At 37.6% G+C, this 13,509-nt stretch overlaps 1 protein-coding gene across 3 annotated transcripts in view; it reads right to left on the reverse strand.

The window, feature by feature from the left end:
• The window catches only part of fra (neogenin protein frazzled), a 148,137-nt gene that overhangs the window by 87,963 nt on the left and 46,665 nt on the right, over positions 1–13,509 (reverse strand). For all 3 annotated transcript variants that reach the window (XM_081746848.1, XM_081746846.1, XM_081746845.1), the window contains exons 9-10: positions 6,052–6,178; positions 2,183–2,342 (exon numbers count right to left, since the gene is read on the reverse strand). In XM_081746848.1, coding sequence (XP_081602974.1) covers positions 2,183–2,342; positions 6,052–6,178 — 287 coding nt within the window. The remainder of the gene's footprint in view (positions 1–2,182; positions 2,343–6,051; positions 6,179–13,509) is intronic.

Consider the following 13,509-nt stretch of genomic DNA (forward strand, 5'->3'; position numbering starts at 1 on the left):
CTAAATCTAATCACAGAACGCGCCTCAAAAGAAGCGGGATTTTCTATTGCAGCGCACGTTGTAACACGTTACAGAAAGCAAAATAAGCACAGCTGGATGCGTACTGAGTGTGGCAACGTTCTGACATCAAGATGGTGACTCTAGCTCCACCCATTGTTGCGAAAACCCAAGACGTCTGGTACTTCCTGGACAGCCCTCGTAGTATAGTTACTTTTTAATCATTGTATTATTCTAAGTACAGTATATATTTGTTAGTATGAATTCCACATGGTCTCCTGTTATGTAGAAAATTTCAAGAGGATATTCAATTTCTGCAATTTTTGTTCCTTTCCTTTTGTGATACTAACAGTGTAACTGCCCAATCGATTTAGTATCACGTTTTATTCTTTTTGTGGAAATTCCGATCTACTACAGCCCCACTCTCAGTAGAAACACAGACATCCTCTATCAACCATCGCTAACATCCTTTTCTATTATTACTAGCAGTTACTAGTCTTGCCTAAAGGTTCATGACTCAACTTATTTTAACCTTCACATTATAGTAGTATATAGTAAAATTGTATGAATTATGAATAACCCACCCCTCTTATTCCATAAAACTCGACACTTTTAGTAACTCGTCACTCTTTCAGTTTAAATTAGCTTGACGGGCTAAGATCGAACCTGCGGCCTCTCGCAACAGAAGCGAGGGCTCTACCAGTGAATCACCGTAATAATCTAAGTTTTACGTCCCACGATTATGCCGGCTAGGCTAAAGGGGGACGGTGATGATGAGAAATGAATGAAATGGTGGAATAAAGAAAGTGGAAGGAGAGCTGGGAAAACCCACGCACACGGTATTTGTCCACCACAAAGCTCACGCGAGCTGGAATCGAACCAAGAACCCCATGCACCAGAGGTGAATGCTGTACCACTGAATCACCGCGGCCCTCAGTGAATCACAATGTCTCTGGTAAATTTTTAAAGTATCATGAGCTGACAATTGAAATTTCGATTTAACGGATAAAGAAGATAGGACACCCCCCCTTCAAAAAAAAAAAAAAAAAAGGTTATCTGAGGTAAGTCTAATATTAACCTTATTTTTTCGAAGTAGGCTGAAAACACACCTCAGTTCTAATTATTATTTATTACTATTGTAAAAATATTTCTACAAGGATAAGATTCAAGGACTTTAAATATTTATATGTATGAAATATTTTTACGGGAAGCCAATTGCACTGAATTAAATGTTTACAAATTATTAAAGTGGGATGAAAGTATACCCCCACTTGGTAAATCATGTTACTTTTTAAATATGTATTGTTTCCCTTAGCGTCCACTAGGTGCTAGTTTATTTTAGCTTTTCGTAGTTAATTGTTCCTATTGTACAATTATCATATATAAATATGGAAATGTAGTGACAAGTGATGGTATAAAGCTTGTACCGTTCTTCTTTGTCTTGCGTTCTATTTAGAAGGCAAATGCGTCTTCGGTTATTTCTCTCGAATGTTAGTGATAATGATTTTTCAGTGTTTTAGGATGTATATTGATGGTTCCTCTTAGTCTGAAGATATGTAAGGTGATATTTCGTGGTAGTGTTATATTGTTTGACTCGGGCATAGTAGGAGCATGTGTAAAGTATCCTCGCCCCAGAGACAGAAATGCTCGAACAAGATGTGACGTTCGTGGCAGTTCTATTGCAAAAATCACCCAACGAAGCAGATTGTATGCGAAGATTGTTAAAGTTTGCAATGATAGGAATATTCTTACATGTTTCTGTATTTGAATATATAATAAATAAGTAATTTGTATAGAATCTTGTTTGTTTGCAGAGAAATATTAACAAACTGTATTTTACACAAAACTCTTTAACTATACTGTATTTGTGAGTAAATATACGAATATATTACACTATTTTATATGTCGACACATTAATTACGCAATAAAGGTCTCATTTCAACATTTACGTATTATAATAATTAAATACTTTTATTAAAAACACGATTTATGTGTGAGATGTATTTGTATCCTACTCAGTAAGTAACATGAAACATTTAAGTTGGTAAAAAGAAGGTTAATGTTATGTTTATATATATTTTACAAGAAATACAATTTCATTTGTTTAATACACAAGACGGCTATAACACTGCAATATTAGAACACACACACACTTAAAAAAAAAATGAAAGCACAAATTTCTTACCTTTCAACACCTTCTTGTCTATAAAATACAGAATACATATAAATAGCTCCATTTGTTTTAAGTGGTTCTGTCCAACTGAGAGTAACGAATCTTGTCGACACAATAACTGCTTTCACATTCCGTGGGGCAGTGGGAACGTCCTTCGCAGGAGGCTTTTCACCTGAAGAAAGAGTAAAATATGAAGCTGATTTTTTTTTTTCCGAATGTAATCTAAATTTTGATACTACTTACGAGGGAGGTTCAATAATTATTGTCCCCGACATATTTAAAATATTTGAGCTGGGATGGTTGATGGGGGATATTGTAGCCTAATGTCTTAGATGCCTATATGCTAAATTTCAGAATCATAGCTGCTATGTTAATATTCTTTTTTGTCGTTTCAGGTGTGAGAGGTGGCACCTAGCTTGAAAAATGGAGAAAACCAAACAACGAGATGTCATCAAGTACCTCCAGAAAAAGGGGTTAAGCCCAAAGGAGATTCATGAGGACATAATCAGTGTGTTGGGTGATGGGCTCCTTCCTACCAGGTTGTAAAGAACTGGTGTCGCGACTTCCATTGCGGCAGGGAAAGCTGTCAACAGGCCCTTGGTGCTGGTCCTCCAACAACAGCATGCACCCCAGAAAACATTGATGCTGTGCATGATACGATTATAGCAGACAGACGAATCACGGTGCAACAGTTAGCAGACATCATGCACGTCTCTGTAGGCTCGGTGGAAACCATTGTGCATGAACACTTGGGATTCAGAAAGGTGTCAGCGCGATGGGTACCCAAAATGTTATCTCGTGAAAATCAGAAAGATAGAGTTCGATGTTCAAGGGCTGGTTTGGAGGTTATGGGGGCAGACCTGAAACAGTTCTGTGATAGATTTGTAAAAGTGGATGAGACGTGGCTCCACCAGTATGATCCCGAGTCCAAACGACAGAGCATGGAGTGGCGGCACAGCATTTCGCCTCCCCCACGCAAGTCCAAGATGCAAGCATCAGCACGCAAGGTTATGGCCACAATTTTTTGGGATACGAATGGTGTGCTCTTTATTGACTACCTGGAGGTTGAACACACTATCACGGGGGCCTATTATGCAGCCCTAATCCCTAAGTTACGCGAAGAAATCAAGAAAAAACAGCGCGGGATGTTGCAGCGAACATTGCTGTTGCACCAATATAATGCTCCGGCCCACAAAAGCCATCTTATTGGTGCCGCAATCCATGCTGTTGGTTTTGATGTGTTGGAACATCCTCCCTACTCACCTGATCTCGCCCCTAGTGACTTTTATTTGTTCCCAAAGTTAAAGGAGCACCTCAAAGGGAAGAAGTTTCACTCAAATGCAGCTGTTATTGAAGCTGTGGAGGAATGGCTCACGGCCCAGCCAGACACTTTCTTGGAACCTGGCATAGTGACTTTACAGCACAGGTGGAAGAAGTGCATTACTATGAAAGGAGACTTTTTGGAAAAATAATACTCCTTATAGGTCAAGGACAATAATTATTGAACCACCCTCGTATATACAAGTGAGTTAAACGAAAATCGTATTTATTTATTTATTTATTTATTTGAGAACTTTCCTTATGAAAAAGAATTAAGAAATAGATTTATAGAGCATGAACGCACATCTTCAGAATGATTATGTTCTTAATAATTTGCGAAGTATTCTTTTATTTATTGTGTGTAATATTTAACGTCGAAACTTCGCGAATTTTGTCGAAGAACTTGAAGCTTAAAATATGATTATTATTTTTAAATATTCTGCTTGTTGGCAGGTCCTGGGACTAAAGACTTTTTTTCTTCTGAAGTTCGGGTCTGGAAATGTTTCTTCCACGTTTCTCGATCTTCAGCTTCCTCTTTTAACTCCCAGTATTTTCGTCTATTTTTCAATCTTCTTCCTATTCCTCGCTTTCCTTCTATGGCAGTATGAAGAAGACAATTTGTTCGCAATTCAACTTCTTATGGAGAATGATGGCTAAATGTGTCATCTTCTCTCCTATCCGTTTTTTTTTAAATCTTAGTTTGTTACTCTCTGTGTCCATTTTATTTTCTCCATCTTCCTCTAACACCACATTTCGAAGCTCTCCATATATTTCTTCTCTAACTTCCGTAATGCCCAAGTCTCTGAACCATACAGGCCACATTCCATATATAGCACTCTGACCAGAATTTGTCTTAGTCCAATATTAAGTCTGCTAGTTAAGAGTGATTTTTTTTTCTTGTTGAATGCCTCTTTGGCTACGGCAACTCTTGACCTTATTTCTTTGGTGTAGTAATCGTCTCTCATCCAAATACTTCCCAGATATCTCAAATTGTCTGCCTCTCTTTAAAGTTCTCTTTGTTTTACTCTGTAACGGCGCGTTTGCACTGGAAAAATGAAATGAAATTTTTGAGTTTTACGTCCCACGGTTATGCCGGTTAGGCTAAAGGAGACGGAGATGATGAGAGATGAATGAAATGGTGAAATGAAGAAAGTGGGAGAAAACGGGAGAACCCCGAGAAAACCCACGCACACGGTGTTTGTCCACCACAAAGTTCACTTGGTGAGATAAATGTTTACAAACATATAAAGTTTTCTAGCATTTTAACCCTTTAATTGGCAAGCATTAATAGCATTACCATTAAGAAATTTAATCTGCATTTATGGGTAAACCATGTCTTTCTAATCATAATTTCGTAATTTTTAAAGTATTGTTGTGCTTTGGTTACAAACTACAGGGTATTTATTTCAAAGCAACATTGCCATAAAATAGGTCTTATGTGTAGCTACTGAGCTGCATTACCCTATTATGGTAAAATATCATAAGAATACTCTCAGTAATTACCAACAGTTTCGTTTAAATATTTTCCAACAGAGCAAGAAACCACAAATAAAAGAATAAAAAAAGAACTTTCGCGGAACAAAGGAGATAAAGCTTCTACAATACTAAATTTGACTGTCCCCTCTTCACGAAGATTAGAAGTATCTAAAGAAGCGGCCCGCAAATCATGTAAGTTAATATTGTGTGAAAGCAATAATGCCAATTAAATGATCACTGAAGTTATAACTGAACTTAGAAGTGCGGACAACGCAACAGAATGCGATGTTACTTGAGAACAACACTGATCAATAAAGGGTTAACATATAGATTCTTACTGCACTGACAGCAAACCATAGCTGAATCTTGACTAGTTAAAAAATCTAAATTCGTTTTCAGAAAATGGATTAACAGAAACGTAGAAGCCTATGCAAAGGAGTATGGGGAGTATCAGAAGGTGCAATTTTACCAAATATTTAAACGAAAGAAAAAAAAAAACACACACACACAACGAATTCTTTAGTTAACTATATATCAGGGTGTCTACTGAGTTTCATTTTCAAAATTCCAGTATATTCAGTATATCAGCAAAATTCCTGTACCTAATACAATGATTTCTTTAAAGTTCTTTAGGATTCAGGTTTGTAATTGTTTTACCATCAAAAGAATATTTTATTTTTAATAAATTTAGTTAACCTTGAATGTTTTGAAATAAAATGATTTTTTTAACATTTTTAAAGGGCCTCCTAACTCCCCTCACAGCCCTCCACTCCACTCATTACTTTTAAATGTCTAATTACAAAATGTATACAACTCTTGCTTTGGAAAAATTTACAATCTCAGACTTGTTTCTAAGACTATTAAAACAAACTACAAAAAAGTATTGTTGTGAAATTACCAGTTTCATGATTTTCCCAGTATGTGGATCAAATTCCAGAATTTGCAGTATCAAAATTAAATTCCAGTATAATTCAAGTATTTCCAGTATCAGTAGACACTCTGTATATACATACATATGTACGCTTATTAAAGTACGAGTAATCTCTTTAACCTCTGAGCTTGTCTAATTTCAAACAATCTTTTACCTGTTTTGAGAACAATAAGCTGTGCAGCTGCTTGTATATTGCCTGCCTGATTAGAACCTACACACTGAAATATTCCTGCATCAGTTTCCATCAAACCAAGGATTCGTAAGTTGTAACCATTTACAACCTGAAAATTAAAACAAAAATTATTAAGTGAGTATAGGAAAATTAAATAACATTTATAATTAATTAATAGGAGAGCTGATAGTTAAAAAATGAAATCTACTGTTTGGGTTTAGACTTCGTGTTACTTTCTGAACAAGGAAGTGTTAATACATCAATGTATACAGGGGCCGTGGTGGCTCAGTGGTAGAGCGTTCACCTCTGGTGCATGGGGTCCCAGGTTTAAACCCTGCTCCCGCCAAGTAAACTTTGTGGTGGACAAACACCGTGTGCGTGGGTTTTCTCGGGGTTCTCCCGTTTCCTCCCACTTTCTTTATTCCAGCATTTTATTCATTTCTCATAATCACCGTCTCCTTTAGCCTCACCGGCATAACCGTGGGACGTAAAACTCAAAAGTTTCATTTCATTTCATCAATGCATATAGTTTAACCCACTAATTATATATATATATATATATATATATATATATATATATATATATATATATATATATATATATATATAAAAATTGGGGTACAGGGTTTGTCCGGGAAGTAATAGTACTGATTTTATTCCGCCATGACTGTACTTCGGAGCGTGCGCGCACCGACTGGATCCGGTAGAGGGCATTCCTAGCTAACGAACGAGCGGCTGGTCAGTTGTCTCCGAGCACACGGAGAGTCAGGACAGGCTTTTTCGCGCGACGTGTTTCTGTGAGTGGTGCAAGCCAAAATGTAGCTTTCGTTAGAGCAAGGTACGCGAATAAATTCTGTGTTAAACTCGGTAAATCTGCGACAGAGACGTTTGATATGATCAAGCAGGCTTACCCAGATGATGCTTTAGCAAGAAGTAGTGTGTTTCGGTGGCACAAGGCCTTTTCGGAGGGCCGGGAAGAGGTCGCCGATGAAGACCGTGCTGGAAGACCTTCGACTTCGACAAACACCGACAATGTGACTCGTGTGCGCGAAGTTTTGAACTCAGACCGTCGACTAAGTATTCGTTTAATTGCCCAGATGTTAAATTTACCAAAAACTGTGGTTCATGAAATTGTGACGGAGCATTTGAACATGCGCAAGGTGTGCACGAAGATTGTCCCAAAAGTGCTCACTGACGACCAGAAATTGCGGCGAGTGGAATTGTGCCAAGAAAATTTGAACATGTGTGAAAGTGACCCCCAATTTTTGAATAACGTAATCACAGGTGACGAATCATGGATCTTTGAGTATGATCCCGAGACAAAGAGGCAATCTTCCGAGTGGCACACGCCGGCGTCTACTCGCCCAAAAAAGGGAAGAATGAGCAAATCCAAAGTGAAAACGATACTCATCGTCTTTTTTGACATCAAAGGCATCGTCCACCATGAATTTGTTCCTCCTGGACAAACCGTCAACGCCAAGTTTTACGTGGAAGTGCTCAAGAGACTCAAACGAAGGGTCAATCGGGTCCGACCAGACATCGGAGCCGACTGGAAGCTGCACCACGACAACGCCCCGGCTCACACCGCCTTTCTTGTGAACAGCTACCTGACCAAGGCCGGCACCCAACGCTTCCGCAGCCGCCCTACAGCCCAGATGTGCCCCCCCGGACTTCTTTTTGTTTCCTCGCCTGAAACGCCCGATGAAAGGCAAGCATTTTGAGACGACAGAGTGGATCCAAGCAGCTTTCACTGCGGCTCTCAAGGCTATTCCGGAGAATGACTTCCGTCACGCCTTCAATTCTTAGAAATCGCGCTGGCAGCGCTGTATCGACGCAGAAGGAGCCTATTTTGAAAGTTTTTAAAGAATTATAACGATTGGGTCAATTTTTTTTTTTTTAATCGACTCAGTCCTATTACTTTCCGGATAAACCCTGTATATATATATATATATATATATATATATATATATATATATATATATAAGAGCAAATATTATTACTTGTGTGGTGTTTTGGAGTAATATGTTTCCACAATATTTCGCAAACCTCGCTAGGTATCTTTTCATGGACACACATCCTACCAAACATATTCAAAGTACCATAAAACCTTACCTTAGAAGATAATAAACCTACTAAATTTATATTTTTAGGGATTATAAATGTTCAACAGAATATAAGGTGATCAAATGTCAAAATTTAGAGGGGGTAGTCTTGAATCATGACCCTAGGGCAAGATCCTCCTGCCAAAAAATAGAAATTTGACCTTGACCTTTTCATCTCACAATACGGTTGCCAACTCGGGAAAATAAAATTACTGGCACCTCATCAGAATTCCGTATGATACAGACCTAAGTGGAAAGTATATCTGTTCGAACCCATCCATGGGAAGGAAAAGTACTGTCTTGAACAAAAGTGCATTAGCACCTGTATCCTGCATGTCCTTAGTACACTCATTAGCAAGCTTAATAGATACATTGGGTTAAAAATGAGAAATTGAAGTCGGTAATGATCGAAACAGATAAACAGAAGTACGTTAATCCTTACTTGATAATTTTGGATTTACAAAATGAAATTTACCCTTTAAGCTTATACTTCAACTACAGGAAATTGCTTGAACAAGTTTTAAGGAGTGAAGTTGGAAGTTTAATTAAAGCTGTCATATGCACCAGCTAGGGACGTGAAACTAAACAATGCAGAAAACATTGTACTACCGAAATGCTTACGAGTTATTTGCCAACAATCGATGGAGAATTTAAATTTATCAGTATATTTATACCGGAAAATTATGACAAATTATACACCGTTGTATCTATTGTTGAAAGCAATGTCCCACAATAAAATCTAACTGTTATCAATTTTTTATGTTAAATAAATGAAAAAAACTGGCATAGATTAAAAAAAAAATATATCGCTTAATGTACAGTACAATGGAAATTTGTATTTGTAAAGGCAGTGTTGAAGAATGTCGATGTTCGATGTTTTATTCTGGTTTAGAAATTTCAAAATATCGGTAATAAAGGGGCTGATAAGAAGTTTGTACCAGTGGGTCTTAATCAAAATAACAGCAATATTTTCTAATCAGGCCGGTGAAATACCGCCCAATTGGAAACTTTACCACAGAAGTTACCAAAATTAAATCTTCTGAAAAGAGGAAAGTTTCAAGGTACCCATGTCGCATAAAAGAAAATGAATTCACTTACCTAACCGTAAGACCATATGCTGTGATAAAGTCTCATCACAGAAGAAAAATTAGTCAAAAATTCCCAAATTTGAATTTCTGGTAAAATTAAGGAACGATTAGGACCATCTAAACTTTGAGAGATCTATACCAAGATACTATGACACGTATACAAGACCTATAAACACCATCCAAAAGTGACTCCCACCACCACCACCAAGATTAGGGAACTAGGTGAGAACGAGACAGACCACAAACTTAAAGGAGATCGTGCTACATACTCGTGGACCATAGCCCTTGAGCCAGGGACCATGAGTCTTGATTCAAAAATTCCAGTTCAATGGTATATTCACGTAGCCTGGGGGCGGCACCTAATTTTGAATTCCTGCGGGGCGTGGTCTAAGACCACGTGACCTCTATCAATCAATCACAATCATAGTGATCCAAATCCACCAATCAGCGACGAATAAGACAAACTAGGGCCTACAACTACTAGCATGGTCAGAGGGCAGTCAAAATCTCTGACAATATTTATGAAATATATAGATACATTTAGACAATCCTCATTTTCAGCGGTTTATAATCTGAAAGGAGGAGTTCTTCGACTTGTATTTATTAGAATCTTTTGCTTTCATTTAATTTACGGAACTGACTCCCGTAGTTTGGTCATCGAATCTCTAAACACATCGTAAATTCAACATAAAACCCGAAGTCAAAAAGAGAATCGAGATAATGTGAGATTACAAAAGCAGATAGATTTTTCTAAACCCATCAATATTTCAGAAATTAATGAAATCCAAACTGATTGGGAGAAGAAACGAAACAACACAAACTGAACTAAAAGGTCATTCTATAAATTTGATTATTGGAAGTACAAATTAATTCGGCCCGTTTACAAAAGATGACTCTGGCTGTTATGAATGTTAGTGACAGATAATTTCGATGGTTTCAGAGAGGTTAGACATCTGTCAATAATATTCAGTTTATATCGCTTTGAATTTTATAGTAAATAATAACTTTTTTTACTGTGTTGGATTTGTCAAATTTTGTTTAACTAACAAGTAACACTTCCGAAGTGCAACACTCCGATTTTGATAAAATTTGGCAGGTAGATACTACACATGAAATAAACGAATACGTTCTTTTTTTTTCAGCGGAAAAACGGGTTTAGGGGGCAAAAGCCCCTACCCAAAATTTTGAAAGTTGACACCCGAAAGACAAAAAGAAGTGAACCGAAGTCAACGAAATCGTACACACATATTATAGACATAAAATGAGGGAATACGGGTTTCGTATTTTCCTGGAAAAAACGGTTAGGTGGGCACGGACCCCTCCAAAACTTTGATTACGAAATATCAACATTTTTAGTAACAGTATGTCAAATGTGTGTAAAGAACATGAATTGCAACGAAACTTCGTGTAGGAACAATACGCAAAAGAAAGCGAACACTGATTTTTTTTTAAATTTTATTTTCTGCGGAAAAATGGTTTTGGGGGCAAAAGCCTCAATCCAAAATTTTGGAATTTGAAGTTCGAAAGGCAAAAACAAGTGGACCGAAGTGAACGAAATTGTGCACACATATTGTAGACGCAAAATGAGGGAATACAGGTTTCGTATTTTCCTTTTTTTTAAAAAAAAAAAAAAAAAAAACTGTTAGGTGAGGCATGGACCCCTCCAAATCTTTGATCACGAAATATCAAAAATACTAATAAAAGTACGTCAGATGTGTGTAAAGGACATGAAGAATTACAACGGAACTTTGTGTAAGGACAATAGGCAAAAAATACACGAATACGGGTTTTTTTATTTTCTGCGGAAAAACGTCTTAGGGGGCAAAAGCCCCCATCCAAAATTTTGAAAGTTGACGCCCGAAAGGCCAGATGAAGTGAACCGAAATGAATGAAATTGTGTACAGATATTGTAGACATAAAATGAGGGAATACGAGCTTCGTATTGTCCTGAAAAAAAGAAATCCGTTTGGGTGGGACACAGACCCCTTCAAAACTTTGATCATGAAATATCAAAAGTGCTAATAACGGTATGTCAGAAATGCTTAAAGGAGATGAAGAATTGGAACGTCACATCGTGTATGGACAATACGCAAAAAATAAACGAATACTTTTTTTTTTTTAATTTTCTGTGCAAAAACGGTTTTAGGGGGCAAAAGCCCCCACCCCAAATTTTGAAATTTGAGGCCAAAAAGGCAACAAGAAGTGCACCGAATTGAATGAAATTCTGCACAAATATTGCAGACGTAAAATGAGGTAACTGGGTTCCGTATTCTCCTGGAAAAAAAGCGGTTGAGTGAGGCACAGACCTTTTAACCGTTGATTACGAAGTATCAAAAGTGCAAATAATCATACGTCAGAAGTTCCTAAATATGGAGAATTGCAACGAAACTTCCTATAGGGACAATTTGCAAAACAATAAATGAAACGTGTTTTAATTTGTGTGGAAAAACAGTGTTGGGGCCTACGCCCCATCCGAAAAAAAGTAAATATTACCGTAATAGCTCAGGAAGGGGTGGACCGAAGCAAATGAAATATTGTGTGTAGATATTGTATAGACCGTATGTAAAATAAGGCCTTTCGTGTTTCTCAGGTGTCCCTATCCATTTTGCTTCAATTTTGGAACATCAACAGCAAACAGGAAATAAATCGACACGTGTTTTTGTTTATGCGGAAAAACATTGTATGGGTTAAAGGTGCCTACTGAAATACTATAAAATACGCTATACTATTTGTGCTTGTTGTTGATCTGCCAAATTTGAAGAGATCGGATGGAGACACTTGTGAAGCACGAAAGGCCTTATTTTACATATCCAATATCTACATACAATTTCATTCGCTTCGGTCCAGTCCTTCCGCTACTCAAGTTTTTTCTTCTTTCTTCAGGAAAATACACGTATTCCCTCAACTTACCTCTACAATGTCTATGCAAATTTCATTCACTTCGGTCCACTTCTTCTTGCCTTTCTGGCGTCAAATTCCTAAATTTTGGACGAGGGCTTTTGCCCTCTAAAACAGTTTTTTCCCCAGAAATAAAAAAGCCCGTACTCATTTATTTTTTGTTTACTGTCCTTACACAAAGTTCTGTTCCAATTCTTCATGTCCTTTAGGCACTTCTGACATACTGTTATTAGCACTTTTGATATTTCGTGATCAAAGGTTTGGAGGGGTCCGTGCCCCACCCAACCGTTTTTTCCAGGAAAATGCGAAACCCATATTCCCTCATTATATGTCTACAATATCTGTGCACAATTTCATTCACTTCGGTCCACTTGTTTTTGTCTTTCCGGCGTCAACTTTCAAAAATTTTGAGTGTAAAACAGTTTTTCCGCAGAAAATCCATGTTCATTTATTTTTCGCGTATTGTCCATATACAAAGTTTCGTTGCAATTCTTCATGTCCTTTACACACATCTGACATACTGTTACAGCACTTTTGATATTTCGTAATCAAAGGCCTGGAGGGGACCGTGCCCCATCCAACTTTTTTTTTTCTTCCATCAGGAAAATACGAAACACGTATTCCCTCATTTTATGTCTACAATATCTGTGCACAATTTGATTCTCTTCGGCTCACTTGTTTTTGTCTTTCGGGCGTTAACTTTCAAAATTTTGGGTGGGAGCTTTTGCCCCCTAAAACAGTTTTTTCGCAGAAAATGAAAAACACGTATTCCTTTATGTGTAGTATCTACCTGCCGAATTTTATCAAAATCGGAGTGTTACACTTGGGAAGTGTTACTTGTAAGAAGCATTTGTAGAAGGTTTTAGTTTTCTGCTTAATTGGAAGAAAAGTGCAGCTGAAGCGCATCAAACGTTTGTGAAAGTTTATAGTGACAATGCTCCAACTGACAAATCATGTACGGAACGGTTTCGACGTTTCAACAATGATTTCCACGTTGAAGACAAGCCTCGCTCTGGACAGCCAAAAAATTCAAAGATAAAGAATTGAAAACATTACTCGATGAAGATCCGAGTCAAACGCAAGACGAGCTTGCAAAATCATCGAGAGTTACGCAACAAGCAGTTCCCGTACAATTGAAATCCATGGGAGTGATTCAGAAGCAAGGCAGTTGGGTGCCTTATGAACTGAAACAGAGAGACGTTCAAAGGCGATTTTTCACTTGCAAGCAGCTGACTCAAACGCGACTTTTTTTTTTCTCTCTCTCGTCAGATTGACTGGGGATGAGAAATGGATATTCTATGACAACCCCAATAAGAAAACATATTACGCTATGCCTCGTCAATTGTTGCCAT

Source organism: Thermobia domestica, chromosome 18 (assembly GCF_964235325.1).
Source record: "Thermobia domestica chromosome 18, izTheDome1.hap1.1, whole genome shotgun sequence".
Lineage (NCBI taxonomy): Eukaryota > Metazoa > Arthropoda > Insecta > Zygentoma > Lepismatidae > Thermobia > Thermobia domestica.